Source organism: Trachypithecus francoisi, unplaced genomic scaffold (genome assembly GCF_009764315.1).
Source record: "Trachypithecus francoisi isolate TF-2019V2 unplaced genomic scaffold, Tfra_2.0 Lachesis_group14, whole genome shotgun sequence".
Taxonomy (NCBI): Eukaryota; Metazoa; Chordata; class Mammalia; order Primates; family Cercopithecidae; genus Trachypithecus; species Trachypithecus francoisi.
In genome coordinates, this window is record NW_022681459.1 from 13339979 (window position 1) to 13364751 (window position 24773).

Consider the following 24773-nt stretch of genomic DNA (forward strand, 5'->3'; position numbering starts at 1 on the left):
AAGTGCTCTAAAATGTGGTATCATGGGTCAAAGTGTTAAGAATTGGTTGTTTACAGAAAGTTTCTTGAAAATATGATGCTGAAGGGGCAGAAAGAGAAGCTGAGGGACAATTCAGGTTGATCAAAAGCACTGAAGCGGGAGAGCCCTTCAGCTCAAGCAAAACGTGCATGAAAGGGAGAATGGGAAAAGACAATGAGGAGTCTAGTTGTACCACCATGGTGGGCTCTGAATGCAATGTAGAATGTATAACATGTAGTTATCAGAGATTCTTTGATCATGGTAGTGAATATGCTTTGGGAAGACCACTCAGCAGTTGACAGAGGCAGAGGTAGATCAAAGCAAAGCTGCAACAATGTAATGGCATATGTGAGGGATGATAAGGGACTCATGACAGTGAGGGGAAAAACATCCTAACAGTCCTGGAGCAACCAAGTCTTTAGATGATGACTGGGTGTGTGGAGAAAGGGGAGAAAGTGAAAGAAGGGGTTGAGGTATTGGGTACCCAGTGCAGGACTCCTATAATTGGAGGGGGGTGGAACCATTGCAGAAATATGAAGAAGACAAAAAAGGAGGACAAATAGGTTAGGAAATAAAGATGAATAATTTAATTTTCTGCATCTTATCTGAAAATTTTTCTTTTTACTGTACCATACGTCAGTGTTTTTAAAAAGTTTTTAAATTTTAAATTATTTTATTTTTTGAATTGACACATAATAATTGTACATATTCATGGGGTAAATAGTGATGTTTTGATATGTATAATGTATGATAATCAGATCAGGGTAACTGGTATACCCATCGTCTCAAACAGTTATCATTTCTTTTTGCTGGGAACATTTAGCATCTTCCTTCTACCCATTTGAAACTATATTATTATTGACTATAGTCATCCAGTGGTATAGAACTCTGGAACTTATTCCTCCTATCTAGCTGTAATATTATATTCGTTAACAAATTTCTCCCTATCCATCCCTTTTTCCTACCATTCTCAGCCTCTAGTATCCTCTGTTCTACCTTTTAATACACTTTATGACTATGCATAAATGTCTGTTTTGTAGTGGTCTCAGTTCCTTTCTGTAGTGTTGAAAGAGAAGTACTCCTTGAGCTGAAATTTATCTGTGCTTCCAAGAACTGAATCATTTTGCAACATCTGAGCAACTCTCTCAGCAACTAATCTGATGAATTGCCAGTAGTTGAATCATCCTCAGGATCCTGATTCTGCTTGGAAACGGACATGCCTTAATTGTCTACTGCAAATGTAACCCAAATCACAAGACCAGTGTCATAATAATGCAAATAAGTGGGCAAGCTTTTAATACTAGAATGGCAGGAAAGAACAGACAACATTTCAACAAACTTTTCTAAATGTCTTCTGTTAGGTTGATGCAAAAGTAATTGCAGTTTTTGCCGTCAAAGTAATTGCAAAAACTGTGATTGCTTTTGCATGAACCTTAATTTGTACTCTTTCCAATAAGAATTTGACAGTGTTCTGATAAACAGACATAGACATACGTAGCGCTTCCACCGATATGCTGACAAAAACTCTGTTTTTGATATGGTTTGGCTCTGTGTCCCCATCCAAATGTCATGTCAAATTGTAATTCCCAGTGTTGGGGGAAGGACTTGGTGGGAGGTGATTGTCAAATTGTAATTCCCAGTGTTGGGGGAAGGACTTGGTGGGAGGTGATTGGATCATAGGGTGGATTTCCCCCTTGCTGTTCTCAGGATAGTGAGTGAGTTTTTACAAGATCCGGTTGTTTCAAAGTATGTAGCACTTCCCCCTTCTTTCTCTCTTCTCCTGGCCACGTGAAGATGTGCTTGCTTCCCTTTCACCTTCTGCCATGATTGCAAATTTCCTGAGGACTCGCCAGCCATGCTTCCTGTACAGCCAGTGGTACTGCGAGTCAGTTAAACCTCTTTTCTCCATAAATTACCCAGACTCCGGTATGTCTTTATAGCAGTGTGAGAATGGATTAATACAATTTTCTTCTGGATCTTTTTAGTTTGCCTATCTTTACCAAGAGCTTGATGATTTGAACCACTTACTGATTGCCCTGTACTTGGAGGATGTGAGGAAGCAGAATTGAGCCACTGAAGAGAAGAGGAAGATGGAACCACAGAACTGAGTGGGATGTCCCCTGAGCACTCCTTTATGGAGCAAAAGTCTTGCAAGTCTCTAGTGGGCTGGGCAGGCTGAGGGTGTTCAGCCGAGAACATAGCTCTGTAAATAAATCAGCAAGGATGCATACATACAGTTTCCCCAATGCTCCCTCAGACCCTTGGAGGCTGGGCTACTCCGAGCTCTGTTTCCTGCAACAAAATGGAGTAAGTCCTGTGGAGTCTAAATACACATTCCCTCTGCATTATACCCACTCCTCAACTTCATTATATCTAGGAGCACTGAGACAAAGAGATTTATAATAAACTTCATTCAAGCCAAGAATGAAACACTGCAGCCTCCATGGAAAATAGGAAGTTGCAGCAGGAAACCCTTTGCACCATTTCATATAAGCATGTGGTTCTATGCTGCTTTTCTGCCAAAGCTTTTCCCTGCCTCCCACTTGAGGAGCACACACCAACTGATTCTGCAGATTGACTCTACATCATTCTCTGTCATGAAGCCATGGCATGTGTTTATGCATCTCTAACAAAGCGTTTATATTTTGCCATCTGCATAAAAACTGCTGGAGGACATTTCAGCAAGAATCCCTAAGGTTTATGCAGCTGCATGTTGAACATGAAAATCTAAGATATGACAGTGGTCTTTCATTCATATAATCTTTGAACTTCGATAAAGTTCTGATGTAATATTAAAAAGTGGTATTTTGAGGGCTACCCACCAAGAAATAAACATGGCACATCTTTTCTAATAGCCACTGGAAGACGTTGGAAATAATATTTGTATAACTGTTGGCTGTATTATCATTCTTTCTTGCACATAATAAAGTTTTACTGGAAGTAAACTTTTCAAAGTATCAATTTTAGAATTCCTGATTAATCCTAAGAGGTTTTGTTCTTTTTTTACAGCTCAAATCATACTTACAAGTTATATGGATGCAGCTGGAGATATGGTGCTTTTGAAATCCTTTCATAACCAATATTCTAATCTCCTATTTAAGTAGGGTAAATAGGCCATTTATCCTCAATGTCTGATATCGTTGTCTACAGTATTTAAAACATTTAGCAATGCCATGAAATTCGGAGAAGAAATGTAATGTTTTTGTTTTTGTTTTGTTTTGTTTTGTTTTGTTTTTTGAGACGGAATCTCGCTGTGTTACCCAGGTTGGAGTGCACTGGCGCGATCTTGGCTCACTACAAGCTCCGCCTCCCAGGTTCACGCCATTCTCCTGCCTCAGCCTCCAAGTAGCTGGGACTACAGGCGCGCACCACCACGCCCGGCTAATTTTTTTTTGTATTTTTAGTAGAGACGGGGTTTCACCGTGTTAGCCAGGATGGTCTGGATCTCCTGACCTCGTGATCCGCCCGCCTCGGCCTCCCAAAGTGCTGGGATTACAGGCTTGAGCCACCGCGCCCGGCCGAAATGTAATGTTTTCTATCCACTCAGTCCAATATTTCTAAAGCTAATGTGGTGGGAAGATGCATGGTGTTACCCAAACGCTTCACGATTATTTCAGAAAATTTGGAAGCAGAAGAAAATCATCCATAATTTTGTCACCCCAATTTAACAAATAATATCTTTGTATACTGTCTCTTAGTCATTTGTGTGTAGTTGCATCCTTGCAGTCACAGAGCATGGTCTATACTTTTTATTATATATTATATATATTATATATTATGTATACTTTGTATTATAACATAAGTCTTTTCATTCTGCTGCATATTCTTCATAAGCTTTATTAATGGCTGCCTTAGAAGTTATTCCATCCACCATTCACTATTTTGAGGTTAATTTTTTATTATAATTAATGTAATGATGAATATCTCCTTACACATAGACTTTTTTATTATTTTGATTTTTTTAAGAATAAAATTCCAGAAATTAATTAGCTGGCTTAAATAACACATACATTTTATTGCTTAGAATATATTATAAAACTACTTTCTTTTTTTTTTTTTTTTTTTGTGAGGCAGAGTCTCGCTCTGTCGCCCAGACTGGAGTGCAGTGGCCAGATCTCAGCTCACTGCAAGCTCCGCCTCCCGGGTTTACGCCATTCTCCTGCCTCAGCCTCCCGAGTAGCTGGGACTACAGGCGCCCGCCACCTCGCCCGCCTAGTTTTTTTTTTTTTTTAGTAGAGACGGGGTTTCACCGTGTTAGCCAGGATGGTCTCGATCTCCTGACCTCGTGATCCGCCCGTCTCGGCCTCCCAAAGTGCTGGGATTACAGGCTTGAGCCACCGCGCCGGCCTATAAAACTACTTTCAAAAAGAATTGTTTCAACTTGTAAGGGTATACAAGTACATTACCATTTAATATTTTAGTAAATTAAGTGAAAAATTTAGGTCTTTATTTTACTTGATAATTTCTTTGCTAATAGCTAGGTCTGACACTGTTTTACTCATATTGAATGAATTTTGTGCTGTTGTTCTGGACTGGTGATAGTTTCTAAATGATGATCTTAATTTCAATCAAGATATAAGTAAGATATTAAAAAGTACACAAAATTATATGTCTTTTAATAAAAACCCTTTGTCAAAATGATTTATTATATAATTTTTACCTTACTGACATTCAGAAGTTTAAAACCTATGCATAACAAAACGCATGGTTATTCACTGAAAACATCTCTTCTGTGTTGTTTCCAAGTTTAAAAATTAGTCTTTTTCAGATAGTTGATACATAACTATCCTGTTTCTGAGTTTACCTGTTTAAATTTATATATTTAATGCTTCTCTACATCTGTTATTTTATTTGGCATATTTTTGCATCAAAGTTTATGTTTTCTAAGATTTAAATTTTGGTTAAGCCAAATTATCTAAATGTGGCTTATTAAATAATCCTCACATTTTACATCCTTTGGCTATGTCTCCTTTAGAGTATATATACTTCTAACCTACCTATTCTGTTCCAATGACCAAGGTATATCGTTTTGTACCAGACACACCTCAGTTTAATTATTACTGATTTTAAATAGTTTTAATACCTGGTAGAACTGATGGATCTCATGCCTTATATTTAAAGACAATTTCTTATTGTAAACCTTCTCATCTACTCTCCCCCAAAGCCCACTACTCAAAACTTTCCTAACCCCACCCAGAACAGAGGGTTTAAATAAAGGCCCACACAGCTCCTGGCAAGACCTCCGTTACCCCCATCCCCAGCCACATAAACTCAATACTGCCCATTTATCCTCTACAATGGCCTAATATGCAAAGATATCGTATAACCTATTGTTCCCCTTCCACTCAGATAGCATCAAGATAAATTCCATCAAGCCTCACATCCCTCTGTCATCATGAGAAAGACAGGTTTCCTTATTGCAGACCTTTAATTCTGGAAGGCTTTGCACATTGATTTATTACTTTTCCAGACGTTCCCCACCCGCTTCACTGTAATCAGTGGAGCACAATCTGTCACCTCACCCTCTTTCACTGTCTCCACTGTGCAACTCCGGCTTTCAGAATGAGAGTTCTCTTCTGACCCTGTCTGTTTTCTTGAGAAATTAGATCTGCTGAGAAATCATCTGCTGAGAGTGAGAAGGCTGAGGGGATTTTTGAGTTTTGAGATGAAAGAAGATGCATGAGACGGTTAACTCAGGAAGTGGAAAAGAACATTCATATCACCTTTTTACTCTAATTAAAATCTGATTTTCCAGGAGAGGATGGCTTCCTCAGCAGCACTACCAAAGCAGAGCTATTCTTTTTCTCCCACATCCTACCACCTATAGGGCCGGGAGGTGCTCAGGCTGTTCATAATCTTCATAGCCACTTTTCAAACTATTATTTATTCTTAACTCTTTAAAACATTTTGTAGCATATAAGCCTTTTTTTTTTTTTTTTTTTGGTTTTGTTTTTTTTGATGGAGTCTCGCTCTGTTGCCCAGGCTAGAGTGCAATGGCGTGATCTTGGCTCACTGCAACCTCCACCTCCCGGGTTCAAGTGATTTTCCTGCCTCAGCCTCCCGAGCAGCTGGGACTACAGGCACCTGCCACCATGCCTGGCTAATTTTTGTGTTTTTAGTAGAGATGGGGTTTCACCATGTTGGTCAGGCTGGTCTCGAACTCCTGATCTCATGATCCACCCAGCTCAGCCTCCCAAAGTGCTGGGATTACGGGCGTGATCCACCATGCCCAGTCTGCCATGTGCTTTTTTGTAGTACATATGCCATGAAAAGAGAAGCATATACCATGCCTTTTTTTTTTTTTTTTTTTGGATGGAGTAGGTGCCTTGCTATTTTGCCCAAGCCAGCATCAAACTTGAGATCTTCCTGCCTTAGCCTCAGTAGTAGCTGGGGCAATCTTACACTACTTCTTGTTATCAATATCTGTGGTCTGCCCTACCCTAAACCTTCATTCACTGAAGACTTAACATCTGGCCTATGGTCTCTCTTTCCTCCACAACTTCTCGTATCATTCTTGTGATTTCAACATCCACCTAGCCCTGCCTCTCAAGTCCCTTGACTATTTTTCCTTCAAAATCTCTTCACCCTTGTTGTTGGCAATAACAGTGCTGTTTCGTAAATGTTAATTAATAAGTCTGACCAGCACCCTTTAGTATCTTTCTAGAATACTCATTCCACCGCGTCTTGGACCGCACCTGCATTTCCAATTTACTAATGGCAATTTTAAAGGAATTCAAGCTGATGTCACCTCTTTCCTGTCATGGTGTCCTTTGTTATTCATCATTGATTTATGGGCCATCACTAAAATTACTCCTTTGCACCTATTGTCAATGTTCTTATCTCTTTCTCCATTGCCTGGAAGAACCCCAACCCTTATTAAACTCAACACTTTGGTTATCCTGGATCAAGAGCTAGGAGCTTAATGTGACTAGAGAAAAATGCACAATCATGCTGCATGATTTCACTTTGAGTAAATGACCCTTTTCATAAGTGTTGTGGCCTTTGCCCTTGCTTGGAAGCTATACATTTCTTTGGGCAACTTATACTCTTCATTTTCTGAGATTCCCGTTTCAGGCTTTTTTGTTTTCTTCTTAACCTCAAATACCTCCTCAGTTTTCTTCACTCTCAGCAGAAGACTTGCTTCTTATTTCACTGAGAAAATTGGCACGAGCAAAAGAAAACATCCTTTGACCACCAAATCTACAACTCATTGAAACTGTGTTATGTACTTACTGCCTTACATATGCTGTACGTAATAAAGTGTCTCTGATCGCGCTGTACATAATGAATTGTCTCTGATCCCATCAAAGGCTAGCCGCTCTACTTGTGTAATGAATGCCTTTCTTCTTCAGACTTAAGGACGCTGATGTTCAACAATCTCTTCTATCTTCCGTATTCATCAGTTTCCTCCTTTATCTTTACCATCAGTGTACTTGCAAAATACAAGTCACTACCATCTGGATTTCTCAATAAGAAACAAACAAACAAACAAAAAACAAAACAAAACAAAAAACAAAAAAAAAACCTCTTGACTTAATGTCCATCTCAGTCTTCTCTACCCATTTTATAGCAAAATTTTGTACTTGCTAGTTCTACTTCATCATATAATATACTCATACATTTTGTCTGCAGCATTAATTCTGTAGCCATAGTTAATATGACATCAAAGAAGGTTTTCTCAGTTCATGTTTGAATTCTCTGATTTGTACTAAAAACGTTTGCCTGGGCGAAGACTTGACCACATTAATGTATCCATTTTGTTTCATTCCAGTGTCTTCAAGGTGAAGCCATTTTCATAGTCACAATATTATTATAGAGAATTTTTCCAGTATGCATTTTTGATGTGTAAAGAAGTTGTTTGTTTTTTTATTCAGTACAATGAAACTTGTTTTTAATATTCAGTACAAACACAGAAGTTTTCTTTAGTATGAACATGAACTTGTGATCTCTAAAAAGGTTTGATGAGTACTCAAAATTCTTCTCATGTCATTGCACATACTAATAAGGTTTCTGTCATGTGTGAAATCAGTGATGCAAATGGGGTATTTATTTCTTAATGAAGTATTTCCAAGAGACTTGGAAGACTACAGGCCAGTTGTTTTATTGAATGTTCCTCAACTTGGGTTTATCAGATATTTTCTCATGCTGAGATTTAGGCTGTGATCTTCCAGGTGGAACCTACATACATGAAATTGTGTTGTCCTCAGAGTAACACACTCAAAGGTGCATGATCTTTATCTGTCCTTTAGTAACTGTAAAGTTACTATTTTTCACCTGATAACTGACAAGAAATCTGGTGGACACTTTAAGACCTGCAAATATCCTTCTCAGCACATTCTCCTCTAGATTTAGCATCTGTTGATGATTTTTGACTAACTCTTTCTTTATGATGGTTTTAAAATAATTTTTTTCAATTCTATAACTCCCTTCTACATTTATTCTTTGACATTCTTCTGTTAGGGAGAGCCCCATTCCCCTCCCCAATTGTTTGCCTATCCTATCTATCACCTGTCTATCTATCTATCTATCTATCTATCTATCTATCTATCTATCAATCATCTACCTACCTACCTATATCTATCTGTCTATCATCTATCGTCTTCAGAGGACCCAGTAATATACCTCAAATCTCAGTTTTCTTGATGGCAGTGAATCTCTTGCTTTCCTTTTGTTAGCATTTGACTTTTATATCTTTGCCAAGCCTTTTGTTACAGTTTTACTGTATCATTTTCTTTCAGATGTGTAGATCCCAAACCTGCTGTAAGACAAGGGTTACTATGATCACTTTCCTTTGTTTACACTGAAGTTTTGAAAAGTAGTTGAAATGGAAAACTTGAAAATTCTTATCTTCATGTGGACAATTTAAAAAACAATTGCGATTAAAGAGGACATCTGTTCATTCTACCCAATATAGCAAGAATGAAAAACTTTTGGAAGGTCACTGTCCAGCATAGGGTCAGGGATGACAGCTGAATGCTTTCCCCTCGTGTAGAGTAATAATGTTCACTTTAGGGCTCCCCACTGTACACTTTCACCTTTGCTAAATTACGCTCTCTGCATTTATCTGACCTGTGGGCTGTAGGACTATACAATAAGTTGGGTTGTTATCTCAATTATCGTAGGGTTAATTAATTAGTGTGGGTAAAAGCATTTTGTGTTTCCACAGATAAAAGATTTGAAAAATATTCAATACTATTATATGTTGCTTCCTAAACCTTTAAGCAAAAGCTTAATTAGCGACTTTGAGAAGGAAATGAGATGTAATCATGCACATTATGTTTTGAAGACCTAGTTTTTTTGGCCGTAAAAATGTTTTCAGCATGAGGTTCATTATGTTTCTTCCATTATTCAGTTCTGAGAAGAATGCATTTAATAAAAATACAACATATTCCTGTGATCTGAAAGTATAAATGATGCTACTACAAAGTTTAAAAAACATGTTTCCATCTGCTAAGTGAAATTTCAAACCCAAGAAAACATGTGACCTTACATTACTATAGTGACATTTAGTATCTTCTAACTTTATTCAAAATTTGAACTTACAGAAAGGTAAAATAAAATATTAAACATTTTATACAAATATTTAAACATTACTTTCAATTAAACTTTTTTGATCAAGCTAATGAGTATCTAGAACGTTATCTGCAACACAATTCTTTATACCTTCTCTACAATTGATGTCTTGACTTTCTTTTGTTTTTCTCTTGGGTAATGGGTAGACCAAGGGAAAAATTGACAGGTATAAATAATAATAAAAATAATTCCATCTATTTTTTCCCTTATATTCCAACATCTTTACAGTAACCCTATCAATATTCTTGCAAGTTGGGAATACTTGAAATTGCATGTTGCTTTTGTAGTGAGTACATCCCAGGGTGAAACTTAAAGTCAGTTCCCTAGGATACTGATATATGATTAAATCAGGTCTTTTCATGAGTTTTGTTCATCATTCATTCAGCTGAGTGCCCATTATGTGCCAGGCCTGGTCTTACATGCTTGGAATAGAGTGTTGAACAAAATAGACCAAGATCTCTGCCTCACGGAGTTCATATTCTAGGAAGAGGAGATGAACGATAAACAGTCAACATAATGATTAGCTAAACTATACAATATCTTAGAAGATTAAAAGCACTCTGGATAAAAAGCAGAGCAGCACAAAGAGAATTGGGATGCTGTCAGGAGGGACGCATTACAATCCTAAATAAGGTGATCAGGGCAGACTTCATTCAGGAGGTGACCTTTGATTAGAGATGTCAAAGAAGTTATAGAATCAGTATTCTAGGCAAAGAGGTGGGAGTGTGGCCTTGTGAGTTCATGGAACAGCAAGGGAAAAAATGTGACTGGAGGCAAAGTAGCCAGGGAGACAGTAGAAAAAAAAGGAGGCCTGGGAAATAAAAAGAGCAGTCAATTCATGCAGTACCTTGAAGGCCTCAGTAAAGAATCTGCCTTTTACATTGGATAAAATGAAGAACCACATGCTTTAGTGCCTCCTCTGCGGGAAATGGGGAACCACTGGAAGATTTTGAGCACAGGAGTAATACGATCTGACATCTACTTTAAAAGGTTCACTCTGGCTACTGGGTTGACAATAGACCCCAGGGGGCAAGGGGTGGATGCTGGGAGAGCAGCCAGAATGTTATTAGAGTAAAGGAAGTGAGAGCTGAGGAAGTTCTCCAACTGGGGGAGTAACAACATCTACTTCTCACTGTGAGAAGTAGTCAAAATAGTGTATTTTGAAGGTAGAGCCAAGAAGTTTTCCTGGTAGAGTGCATGGTTTCTGGTCTGAGCAACTAGAATGATAGAGATACCATCAAGTGAAATGGTAAAGGCTGTGAGTGGAGAGGGATTTGGGGAGAAATCCAAAACTTGGATCAGAAATCCAAGTTTAGACATGTCAAATTTGGGATATTTATGAGACACTCAAATGGAGATGTTCGATAGGCACTGGGATAAAATGACTTGGTTTGGACTGGAGATACATAACTTTGGGAGGTATTAGCATATAAATGGCACTTACTACCCTGAGGTTGTAATACTCAATCCAAGCAAAGAGGTAAGTGTCGATACAGTAGGGAAGAAAAGACAAGACTGAGCCATCAGGTACTCCAGTATGAAAATATTATAGAACAAGAACTGACAAAAGAGGAACAAGAGGAATTATCATACTCATATTGATCTGAAATTTGCTCCCTCAAGTTGAAGATGATATAGGAAAAAAAAGTTGACAGAGGAAGGACAGTACAGGAAATTAATACAAATACAAAGCACAGTTACATGTAGAAGGTACTCTGTTCTTTTCCTGTAGAGACAAAGAAAGAAAAAACATGAGTGTGGATAGGAAATTAACTTCCTCAGGGTGTGTTAAATTTAGAACTTGCGTGCCTTTTATACGTCAAATTGTACATGCACAGATTGACTTAGAAAGCATTACTGAAATCCTTTAATGCAAAATGCAATATTTTGTTTATGAAGTCAGAAGTACTCAATATATTTTATATATAGAAGGAACTTCTAGCATATTCTCAGTAAATATTTGTCAAATTATTAATATATTACCCGTGCTCTTTGTTGAACTTTTTTTTTTCCTTTTGTAGTTTTAGTAGAGACTGAGTTTCTCCAAGTTGGCCAGGCTAGTCATGAACCCTTGCCCTGAAGTGATCCAGCCACCTTGGCCTACCAAAGTGCTGGGATTACAGGCGTGAGCCACTGTGCCTGGCCTGTTGAGAATTTCAATATCATGTTTAAAGTTGTTCTCTTGACGTAATGAAGATATATGAAAATTTTCTTCAATACTTTTTCTCAAGACATATATATCTATTGGATCAGATGCCAGTTTATTGAGACATACATTATACTTTATAATTACTTGTCAGTACTCGCTGGCAGGTAGACACAGTGGGTGTGAATTGCCTATTTATCTTAATTCTGGCTGACTGGCAATTGTAGTCAATGAAACAAACATTGAAAATATGAATATCTTCAAAAAAGAAATGGATTGTATCACTTGGATCTAAATAATCTTGATTCAGCTAGAACTTCAATCTATATGTACCTAGAAATACTGTATGAAATTGGAGGTGCTTTTAGTGACCATCTAGAATGTTTCCTTCTCTCTGAGGAGCAGAGGATAACTAACAAATCTGAGCCTTTGAGAGTCAACAGTTTAGCTCACCAGGATAGGAAGAGACGGTGTTGATGTGAGTTGTCCTGAGGATGCCCACGCGGGTCGCCCTGTGGTTCTTCATGCACATGCAGATGCATATGGCAATCCCAGCAATGACCCCCATGATAAATACTATTCCAAAAACAATGCCCGCAATTGCAGTGCCCCTAAAAAGAAAAACAAGTACATTTACTCAAAAGGCTTGTAAGCATTCTTTGGACTTTCTAGTACCGCTCCATGATTCTAGAACAAGTGTTTCCTTACAAATGTTCTTAAGGATATTTTTTTTTTTTTAACCCAGAAGTTCCCTGAATTGGTAAAGCAAATAGTCTGTATTTCAATAGATATGAAAAAGTTATAAAAATCCTCTTCTAGCACAGTTGACCAACTCACCATTCAGATTCTGGTTCTTAAACTTCATGATTTGATACAAAGCACAATTCTTTAGATATGCTCTCCAAAGTAACAATTTTAAAAACCATTCTGCTGTGTATCTAAACAGTAAATACTTTATCTATTGGGCATAGCATGCATGTGTTTAATGAAAACAACTTGGTAGACGTCAGAATATTAAGGGAAATTTAACACTCATTCCTGATTAACACTCTTCATAGAAGAAGAATATTTGTTTCTTAATAAAAGAAAACCAAACCAAACTTCATATTTTTAAACTATCCAGAGAACATTATGACAAACAAGTATCCCATTAAATTCAGGAAGAATGTAAATAAAACTTCGATTTCTACTAATGTTAATGGTTTCTTTCCCCCAGAAAGTTTTAGCTCATGCAACAAAACCATAAATAGAAAAAAAGCCGAACAGCATAAAAGAGTCAACATTATGATTGTTTGTGGGGAATAGAATTTGTAGGTATCTACATTTTTCTGTTACTTTGAAAAGCAATGGGGAAATCTTTATCAAAATATAAATGTTGACCAAGAAGCATCATTTTTAGCAATGCTCCCTAAGGAAATGTAGCATATGAGCATAAATATTATAACAAGGATGTTCATCACAGTGTTGTGGCTAATAGCAAAATAGGAGAAACATCCTAATGTCCGTAAAAAGAGGACTGACAGAAAAAAAATCATCAGAAAATGAATCTTACATATTGATTAAAAAGGTCAAGAGATCCACATGGATTGAAGTGAAATGTTTATGATACATGGTTAACTTAATAGTAATGCTATTACTATTGCTAGTAATTCATATTCATTCAGTTAATTAATGTTAGCTTCCAGCTTCATCCATGTGCCTGCAAAAGACATGATCTTATTCTTTTTTATGGCTGCCTAATACTCCATGGTGCATATGTACTACATTTTCTTTTTCCAGTCTGTTGCTGATGGGCATTTAGGCTGATTCCATGTCTTTGCTATTGTGAACAGTGCTGCAATGAACATTCACATGCATGTATCTTTATGGTAGAATGCTTTATTTTCCTCTGGGAATGAATTAGTATTAATTGAATACTAATTCAATTAATCAGTATTAATTGAATACTAATTCAAGTATTAATTGAATATTAACTCAATTAATCAGTATTAATTGAATATTAATTCAATTAATCAGTGTTAATTGAATACTAATTCAATTAATCAGTATTAATTGAATACTAATTCAATTAATCCGTATTTTCAATACTTACTAGTATTGAATGCTAGTAATTAGTATTGAATGGAAAAGCAAGTATTAACAGGATGCTACCAGTAATAACGGAATAATTGCCATGAGGTAAAACTGTATTTCTGTGTATCAAGTTTTTTACAGATAACAAAAAACTTGATCATCTTGTAAATATGGAAAAATAAAAATATTCACTTTCTCATTTGCATATTCACCAAAAGCAACCACTTCAACCCTTTCAGTTATTTTTTCTAATGCCCTTTCTCCTATTTCTCAATATTATTATTACATTCTTTAATTTTTTTTGTTTTTACCTCTAACAGTATTTGGGAATGTAGATCTCTCAGACAAGCTTTATCACTGGTTAAATCAGTCTTCAGTATTTACATTACCATAACTTTGCTATCTGCTGAGCCAAGCAATGAATCCTGGTTACCTTTTACAAATTATTATTGCATTTCTTTTACAACTTATAATTTTTAAACAATTTCCATGAATTTTAATTTTTCCATATACATATTGATATCCACTCCTTGCAAACATTCCTAGAAATCTTTCCCACATTATCAGTAGCTTTTTCTTACTCAAACACAGTAAAATAGCTTATCAGTTCTGTTCTGTTCCCATGATGATTTCCTTCTTACAGCAACTAAGACTACTGACTGGTTGTTCTGAACCTGGAACTGTTCCCCTTGATCCCTGTTTGGTGGTCCTCACATTTAGTTTCTGGACCTAATTCTTGGTGAACTGCATTGTTTGTTGAAGCACATTCCTGAATGGCTTCTTAAAAATGGACTCAAAGGAAAGTAGATTTTTCAAGTCTTCGAATGCCTGAAAATGACTCAGTGCTTCACTCTCACGTGACTGATAATTTATCTATGTATGAAATTCTAAACTGAAAGACATTACTTCTTAGAAATATGAGGGCATTGCTCATTGTCTTCTAGAATTTAGAGCGGCTGTAAAGAAGTCCCATGGCATTATAATTACTTTTCTTTGTGTGATGCTGTTTTTTCCTTTTCTGTCTTTCTGGAAGTTCTTAGCATTTTCTTTTTACTCTTGGCATTCTAAAATTTCATAATGTGCCTGGATTTAAAATATATATATTTTGCCAGGTCCTTTTGATTCTTTATGTTCAGAGGCTCATGTCCTTCACTTGTTGAAACTCTTCCATACAATGTTAATTTTTTCTTCACTATATTCTGTGTTCTTCTTTCTGGAAACCCATTCTGAAATAAGCTTCTGAACTTTCTGGATTGATTCTCTAACTGTTTTTTAAAATCCTTTTTAAAAAACTACTTTCTGGAGAATTTCATTGACTTTATCTTCCAAAGTTCTACTAAGCTTTAAATTACAGTTATCTTATTTTTAATTTTCGGGTGCTTTATCTCATCCTCTATTGCACTCCCCTCCCTGTTTTCATTGCCTGTGTTTCTTCCACTGATGCAGTCTCTTAATCTTTGAAAGCACCAATGATATGTTCTTTGATACTTTCTCCACTGTTTGTATTTCCTCGTCCTGTCTAGGTTCTTTTTTATTGATTGTTCATTTGATCTCATTCATGTTTGATGTTTTCTTCAAATGTCTGGTGATCCTTGAATTCTCTCCTATTAAAAAAAAAATGCTTGAAGTAGCTACTTGGAAGTTTAGTGTGCAAGCCAGAATTTGACAGGTGAACTCCAAGGAACAGGACAAACTGAGATCAGTCCCCATAGATCTTTTCCTTGGGGCTATTCATTTTTCTCCATGAAAGGATTCTCCAATTTCATACTTGGGGAGCATCAGCCCCACTGCCAGTATCCCGGAGCTTGGAGTTTTACTTGTAAGGATACGAACTTTCATGAAATCCTTATGCTTTCATCTCGGAGACCCAGTCTCTGGCTCCGCTTTGACTGCTGTCTTTTGGGTTGCACTATGGAGGCTTACAGGTTTAAGTCTTCACAAACCATTCTTTGTGGTGTAAAAGCATGATCTCTAAAGGAAGATCACCTAGGTACCAACTATAGCTGGGGAACCTTGGGCATGTTGCTCAACCTTTCTGCGCCTCAGTTTCCTGGCTTATAAAGTGAACGTCAGTTTGGTGCTCATTTGAATCTCCTCCCAAATTTCTTGTTATGAGTCTTGTGCTCCTGGACTTATCTGTTGGATAAATAGGTCCTTATTCTCGGTGGTACCTGAACATCGATCCTACACTTTTCTGGGACTGGCCATAATTTCTTACCCCAAACCATTGGGGCCAGATCTGTCTCATAGTCAGAAATGTTCAGATTTTGTAAAGAAAATACGTACACTACACATCGTAAAATATACCCAGGGGCAGCTAGGACAGCATCTTGAGAACATTTACATTCCTACAGTGAAGGTGGGAATATTAACGCTCTTAGATTATATGGGGACTAGACAAAAGCCCCAGGTTTGTTCAGGTCAAGTCTGGCCACCAAATGACTTTCATCTGCAATTCTGAAATCCTCAGAAAACTCTGAAAAGTGAAAGTGCATATAAGGGATTGTGAAGCTGTATTTATACTTTCCAGAGGATATTTTTCTCTCTAACACTTTTCTCCACTCACAGACAAAAATACAATGCCATTAGGAATATCAATAAACTTCTTTAAAATACTTCTATAGAAATTTTTACTTTGTTATTAAGATGGCAGAATGTGAGACATATTTGGATGTGTTGCTATTAGTAATTAAATAATAGCAGAGTCTAGTAGTCTAATAAATAAGTCTTTTCAAGAAAAAAGATCTATGAAAGGAGATAATTTGAAGTAAGAAAACTAAAAGTAATCTGGAAACTTCCTTTATTGTAAGTTTCAGGTCCAAATAAGATTAAACTAGAGGACTTAATTTATGTTTCAGAAATAATCAATGGCCCAGTTATTCAGGCACAGAGTTTCCAAACTATGTGTTATGGAAGCTGTTAAGATATCAAATTGGGACATATTTATATTCATTAATTCTTTTCTTAAATAGAGGAAAGTAGAAAATTAGTCACATTTTGTTTCCTTGTTGGCAGCTCCTGCAAAAGTGCCTGCTCTTGAGGTCAGTAATGAGGTTGCAACTAATGTATTAAATTAGTTTTTTTGATTAAATCATGATGTTGGTGCCCTTGATCCTTTGATACCCATTAGCAATCATAAATTAGTTATTTAAGACATGGCAAGTATAAAATTTACAGCAATATTTACTTTGTAATTAATAAAAAGAAACAATAAACAAATAGTTACCTTTCTGCATATAAATAATTGGCTCAGTCAACTGTTGCAAAGTGAGAAGCTATTAATTTGAAAAATCTGGCATCATTAAAACCTTGAAAAAATTCCAGAGAATGTATTTCTTTTAAAGCAACACTTTGCAAGGTTTGCACATTTTCCTCTCCTTTTAAACTTTTATTTTAAAATAATTATAATTTCACAGGAAGTGTAAAAAGAGTACAGAGAGAGCTCATGTACCCTTCACCCAGTTTCCCCAAATGGTTACATCTTAAGTAACAATGGCACAACATGAAAAGCAGGAAATTGACATTGCTGTAAAGTGTATGTATAGTTCTATGTCATTTTAACACATGCACAGAGTCATATAACCACTACAGCAAGCAAGGTACAAAACTATTCCATCATCACAAAATATTTCCCTTTTGCTGTTACTTTGCTTTACGGTCATATCCAACATGCCTTCTCTCTGCCATCAATAACCCCAGGCATCGCTAATCTGTTCTCCATTTCTGTAATTTAGTCATTTCAAGAAGATTATACAAATGGAATCATACAGCATGTGAGTTTTGGAGATAGTCTTTTTTCCCTCAGCATAATGCCTTTGGAATCCATTCCAGTTTCTGCATGTATCAGTAGTTCATTCCTAGATGAGTAGTAGTCCATGATATGGCTATAACACAGTTTGTTTAACCATTATTTATTGTAGGACATTTTGGTTTGACAAATAAAGTTGCTATAAACAATCATGTACGGATTTTTGTGTGGACATAAGTATTCATTTCTCTGCAATAAATGCCCAGAAGTGCAATTACTGGGATGTACGATAAATGTATGTTTGAGTTGTAAAGAAACTGCCAAGTTATTTTCCACAGTGAGTGTACTATTTTACATTCCTACCAGCAAGGTATGAGAGATCCTCTCTGCATCCTTGCCAGTACGTAGTTTTGTACATTTTTTTTTAGCTGTTTTAATAGATAAAACATTACGTGTAGTGGTAGTTCATCATGGTCTTAATTTGCATTCCTGTAACGGCTAGCAAGGTTGAACATCTTTTCGAAAGCTTATTTGCCATTCATCTTCTTCAGTGAAATGTCTACCCAAGTCTTTTACCCATATTCTAATTGGATGGCTTGGTTATTTTACTGTTGAGCTTTTGAGAATTATTTGAGTCCTTTATAAAATACGTAGTTTGCAAATATTTTTACTGGTCTGGAGCACATCTTTTCATCCTCTCAACAGTGTCGTTCACAGAGCGAACGTTTTTAAATGAAGTCTAATTTACCATTTTTTTCTTTTATGTAGGAACTTTTCACTAAGCCCTAGGTCCTGAAGACTTTCTCCTATGTTTCTTTCTAAAAGACTGATGGATTTACATTTGGTATTTAAACCTATGATCTATTTTTGTTTAATTTCTGTATGAGGTACTAGATTTAGGTTGAGGTTCATTATTAATAGATTATTTGGCTGTGGATGGCCACCTACTTCAGTGCCATTTGTTAAAAGCAGTCCTCATTCCCTCATTGCATTGCTTTTGTACCATTGTCAAAAATCAGTTGGCCTGTGCGGGACTGTTTCTAGGTTCTAATTTAGCTAATGTTTTTTCTTTTTTTGCAAAATGAGATTTTATAATCAAGATATTAAACGTATCTGTGGTGGCTGAAATAATCATATGAAACTGTCTTTTATAACAAAGCTCAGAGATAATATATTTTATTCCATAAATAGTTTTTCATTAGTAAAGCAAGATTCTGATAATGTTGCCATGTTACAGTAACACTTTTAGGCTTAGCACTGCTATACAGCAGCTTACTAGTTATCATGATGTGGTTTTGCTATTAATATTAAATATTGTTTAAGGAAAATAGCAGATATGAAAAGTACACCAGTGTAATATTTCTCTTCTTCTTGGATATGACCCAATTTACAAATGCATTTTATAAAACTGTAAATCAAAGGGCTTATGAATATTCTATGTAATAATTTAGTAACAGCAGCCCCAATAAAATAGAAAAATTAAAAAGGCCATGCAGATATTTGACATCTATATTTGATACCAAAAAGATATTTGATACCTATGTAAAAAGTGGGGAAAATTCTAGAATATTTTTGTTAGCAGAAACTTCCATAGGGAAATAAGAGTTTGAAATAAAATACCTTTACCTTTGAAATAAGTCAAAGGTAAATGTATCAGAAGAGAGAGTTTTCTGGAAAAAGTAACCATAACTTCAAAAGAATAAACTTAAAATGGGTTTATTTCTTATTAAAATAAAAAAATAAATTTTAAGTGAAGCTAAAGCATTTTTATCTTTTGTTATAAGATTTGTGATGATACACATGAGATGAATTAAAGCAATGTTACAAATCCTATTCCAACTATAGGGCTGAAAGTTGACTACATACATGAGAATAAATCTTTTTTTTTTTTTTTTTTGAGACGGAGTCTTGCTCTGTCGCCGGGGCTGGAGTGCAGTGGCCGGATCTCAGCTCACTGCAAGCTCCGCCTCCCGGGTTTACGCCATTCTCCTGCCTCAGCCTCCCGAGTAGCTGGGACTACAGGCGCCCGCCACCTCGCCCGGCTAGTTTTTTGTATTTTTTTAGTAGAGACGGGGTTTCACCGTGTTAGCCAGGATGGTCTCTAAATCCTGACCTCGTGATCCGCCCGTCTCGGCCTCCCAAAGTGCTGGGATTACAGGCTTGAGCCACCGAGCCCAGCTGAGAATAAATCTTGACAAAATTGCATATCAGATGATTCTATTTCCTCAATAATTCATTCTTTTGGCCAATTCGTTAAAATATTATAATACCCTTGAATACAATATTCTATTATAAAATCATTGGCAATTTTAGTAACACTTTGACTTGCTTAACTTAAAAATAATGCAATTTCTTCTCTGTTGCTTAAATAATTACAGAAAATAATAGAAAAACAAACTCAATGGAGTATAATTTTCAGTATTAACAGTACTTATATTAATCATAAGATCTCAGAACTATCTCTATTTCCTTTTTTATCTCTATGAATCTGGTTACATGTACATCTATGTATATGTGTATCAAGAAGACTATAATTTTGAATAGTTAAATTGTTATTACATATTGTTACTACTGCGTGTGTAAAATGCTTAGGAGAGTAGGATCACCAATCCATGTAATTTTTCCAGTAAGTCTACATTACTTGCAAAAAAAAAAATTCTGTAACATTCTTAATAACTTCACTCAACATATCCTCTTTCTTGGGGCTTCAGAGATAACTTCTTTCTGTTAGCTTCTTGATAATAAAACTAGAAATTATATCTCTTTGAATGAATAAATTTACATGATTTATTGACTCAAGCCCCATGACAGAGACAATTGTGTACTCCAATATTCATTTTCTACATTTTCCTTGATACAAGAAGTCTGAGGGTTGACTAAAATAAAGACTACATCTTTCCCTCCCTCCCTGCTTCCCTCCCTCCCTCCCTTCCTGCCTGCCTCCCTTCCTTTCTTTCAGACAAGGTCTAACCGCGTCACCCAGGCTGGAGTGCGGTGGCTCACTGAGGTCTCAACCTCTGGGCTCAAGTGATTCTCCCACCTCAGCCTCCCCAGTAGCTGGCACTATGGGCACACATCACCATGGCCAGCTAATTTTGTCATTTGTGTAGAGACAGGATGTCGCCATGTGGCCAGCTGGTCTCCAACTCCTGAGGTAAAGCAATCTGCCTGCCTCAGCCTCCCAAAGTGCTGGGATTACAGACATAGCCACCATGCCTGGCCAATACTACATCTTCCAGGTGGCCTTAAAGCTAGTGTTTTTGTTTTTTTTTTACATGATAAGTTTTGGAAAATATGTTGTAATAAAATATTTTGTGTCAATTCTCAGGAAATCTCCTTAAAAGATGGCTGGAATGGGATTTTTCTCCCATGTTCTATCTTACCTTCCTTTCAGCTTTCTGAAATAGGAGTGTAATGGCTGAGCTCTAGTCTCCAAGGTAGACCATGAAGACAAGAGCCATATCCTAGGGATGGAAGAGGTATGAGTTTGATGGAGTTTGTATCTCTGATAACAACAGGGAGATGCTATATCAACTCCCATTTCCTTTGCGTGAGAAACAAACTAGTTTAAAAAAGTTATTAAAGTCTCTGTTATTCTAGTTTGAGTGAGAACATGTGTCTGTGTGATATGCTACCCAACTGAATCTCACCTAATACAACTCCTTTGCCAAAATTACTATACAGTTTAAATGAAAACAAATATTTAATGTGGAAATGGCAGTTTTAAGGAACATACAGGTACACTGGGATCCTGTAGAAAAGTTCTAAAAATGCATATCAGAACCAGGAGAGAAAGAGACTGCATTCAATTTCATTAATTGGGATTGTTCTTCATATCTTAGGTAGAATTAAATTTTATGGCTCAGTGAGAGATCGTCAAGAAATCTATACATTACTTTGATGTCAAAGTAGTATACAAAATGAGACTAAAAAGTGGTCCTGAATATGTTGTAGATTGTAGCACGGCCTACAGAATAACACTTTATCCCTAGAGTTCAATGGTAAATGCTCTGATTGATGAACAACAAGTACCCTTTAAGAACTGCCTGGTTTGCACTTATTTGCACTGACCGAGTTTTCTGAACAAGTGCCCAATTCCTACCTGAGTTTGTGCCAATATAGATTTAATGAGAGTCAAATACATATGATTCAAAAATGGTCATATTAAAAAATCAAACACAATTTTTCAGTTTTCTATAAGGTTTGATACACATGCATACACGTATTGTTTGTATACATATAATATATATGATATATATAAGATATATGTTTAACTCTGTGGATACCAAATGTCATTATTTGGTTAGTTGTCAGTACAGCTTTGAGACTGCACAACACAGCATACCACATGTCAAAATCTAAATGCAGTAAATCATAGTTACAGAAGTTGCTAGAACATTTTAATGATATGTACATGAAAGTGATTCATTTAACTGTTTATTTAACAGCAATATTTGGAAAAGCAGTACTGACTCAGTAGTACTGAAATAGGTATAATTCTATCTCTGATAACAACATGGAGATGCTATACCAACTCCGATTTCCTTTGCATGAGGGAGAAACAAACTCGTTTTTGAAAAACAAAACACCTTATATGTTTGATTTATCCCTCAATCATTTTGCCTACAATTCTAAATGACTACCACTGGATAGCAACATTCACGACTTCACTCATTATATATATATTGAGCGGCTGGGGGCAGTGGCTCACACCTGTAATCCCAGCACTTTGGGAGGCAGACGAGCGCTGATCCCTTGAGCCAGGAGTTCAACACAAGCCTGGCCAACATGGTGAAACCCTGCCTCCACAAAAAATACAAAAATCAGCCAGTGTGTGACACACACCTGTAGTCTCATCTACTTGATAGGATGAGCACGAGAATCGCTTGAACACGGGAGGCAGAGGTTGCAGTGAGCCAAGATCACCTCACTGCACTCCAACCTGGGTGACAGAATGAGACTCTGTCTCAAAAAAAATAAAAAGGAAAAAATGCAATATATATTGAGCATCAGTATGTGCTGGCAGTATTCTGCATACTACGATACAAAGTTGAATGATACATAATACTTGACTTTAAGGATTTTAGAGCCATGCACTAGATAGTAAACAAAGAGATTTTGAAGGTCAACTATCTCCGGGCATAGAAGACTATGACAAGACAACAATGAAATTATTTGATCATACTCAGCAAAAGAGAACTGATTTTCTTTTTAAAGTATAAATATAATACACTAAAGAGAGTAGTAATACTTTCTTCATGCTTTTTCTTGGTTACATGTAACAGGTTTTTGAACCAGAGAGTACTTTAGGGACACTGAATGCAACTCACATGTTTTGATGGTAAGAAAACCAAGTATGTGAGGAGCTAAAATAAAATAGTTGCCAAAGTTCTTCCAGCTAGTTTTGTGCTAGAGTTAAAACTGGAGCTTGGCAGTCCTAATTTCCACCACAGAGCTGAGTAGATTGCAATGGCCTGCCTTGCTCTCATTTCCTTATCCACCCAACAAATGCTATGGAGTGCCAGACACTCTACTAAGCACTAAGCATGTAAAGATGAAAAAATTCTACTTGGGAAGTAGAGAAAGAGAGGAGAAAATAATTTCTGGAATGTCTGTGAAATTTAAGCTCTAAGACCTGATGACTGATCCAACGGGGCAGTGAGTGAAAGGCAAGAGTGTAAGAATGCCTTCCCTATGGGTAATTGCATTCTGCCACACAATACAGTCTATCAAAATGTGTTGAAAAGAAAAATATGAAACCTGCAATTACAAACTAGAGTCAAATAGACACAACCACTGCACACAGGCTTTCCTGCCTTTCTCATTCCAAACCTGAAAAATCCTCAATTACTTCTAGATACAATACTCTCATTTATAGTGCATTGGCATGGTTCACCCTTTTGAAGTAACCTTTGCCAAAACTTCCCACTAAGCTAATTACCTTAACTTGCTTATGGTGATTACTTTAGACAGGACTTTCTTCTTTTTCTTTCTTTACCTTTTTGTCGTGCTTTGAGTGGAAAAAAAAAGTTACAAACTAGTTTTTTAATAGTGACTACAAGGATTTCTGTTGAAAGTCCATTTGTTGAGATTTAAGTCCTGAGAGCATATAAGACTTAAAAGATTGAATGCGATTATGAAAATTCAGAGCTAATACTCTTTCATTTCCATTGATTCAAAGATGGAGAGTTTCAAATAAATATGGAGGCTCACACAGTCAATGACCTGGCAGAACAGCATCTACTTTTTGGGGGCAGTTGGATATTTAAAGATTTAATAAGGTTCTAATAAAACTCGGGTTGATAGTGGAGATTGTAAACCTTTCCAAAGTAACTGCTGAAGAAGGTAACAAACTGTGATGGCATAGTAGACCCCGGACAATGAGTCCACGTGCCTAACCCAGTGTCTTCTCCTGTGGCTCTACTGATTGCTTTTGTCTACACACTACAAGCTGGCCTGCCCACCCAGGCCACTGTGATCCTTTGCCTGGGTCCTCACAAGTTCCCATTCTCTGCTGAGACAAGCCTGTGATTGATCGCTGTCTGCTAGGGAGATCTCCTGTTCTGGGGCTGTCAGTGATTTGCCTGGTTCTGACATTTATTATCTGCACACAACTCTCACAAGCCTGAGACTGCCCAGACCCAACAGTTCCTGCCAAGTCACACCTCCTCAAATGTCTTGCTCACAACCTCACCTTTATCAGCCTGATGTGATTGATTGGTGCTGTCATACTTTGGCTTCCTCTTAGGGTCTAGCTTCATGCTCATTAAAATTCACAAGCAACTTATTTTCATCACAGCATCAATATCATTCTCTTTCACTATAGATGCTGCTAATACACAGCTCCAAATAGTTTCTGAGTTTTATGTTTATCCGTTAGATCTCAATCTCATCTTATTCCAGTAGATACAATCCCAGAGAAGGAGCATGATTGGCCTAGCTAGAATTGGGGACCTGCCTTTATATCAATTCACGTGGCCAAGGCCAGAGATACTGTAATTGGCCTAGCTTTAATTAGATACCGGTCCCTAGACCTGTCATTTGTAACCAGTGAGAAAGACATGAAGGAAATAGAGGTGCTCAATTTAGTAGCAGAGGCAGGGGAATTGGCAAACAATGACACAGACATTCATACACACTGCAACTTTGTATGGTTGACATTATTAGAATTCTAGGTTCACGTTTGAGTCTACAGATGTGAGCTAGAATTATAAA

At 36.7% G+C, this 24773-nt stretch overlaps 1 protein-coding gene and 1 long non-coding RNA gene across 3 annotated transcripts in view; one reads left to right on the forward strand and one right to left on the reverse strand.

Annotated features, from left to right (window-relative positions):
* LOC117095633 overlaps positions 1-24773 on the forward strand; it is a 148733-nt gene that overhangs the window by 122093 nt on the left and 1867 nt on the right. The window lies entirely within an intron of this gene.
* CYYR1 (cysteine and tyrosine rich 1) overlaps positions 1-24773 on the reverse strand; it is a 108055-nt gene that overhangs the window by 2575 nt on the left and 80707 nt on the right. For both annotated transcript variants that reach the window (XM_033232231.1, XM_033232230.1), the window contains exon 3: positions 12191-12348. In XM_033232231.1, the coding sequence (XP_033088122.1) occupies positions 12191-12348 (158 nt within the window). The remainder of the gene's footprint in view (positions 1-12190; positions 12349-24773) is intronic.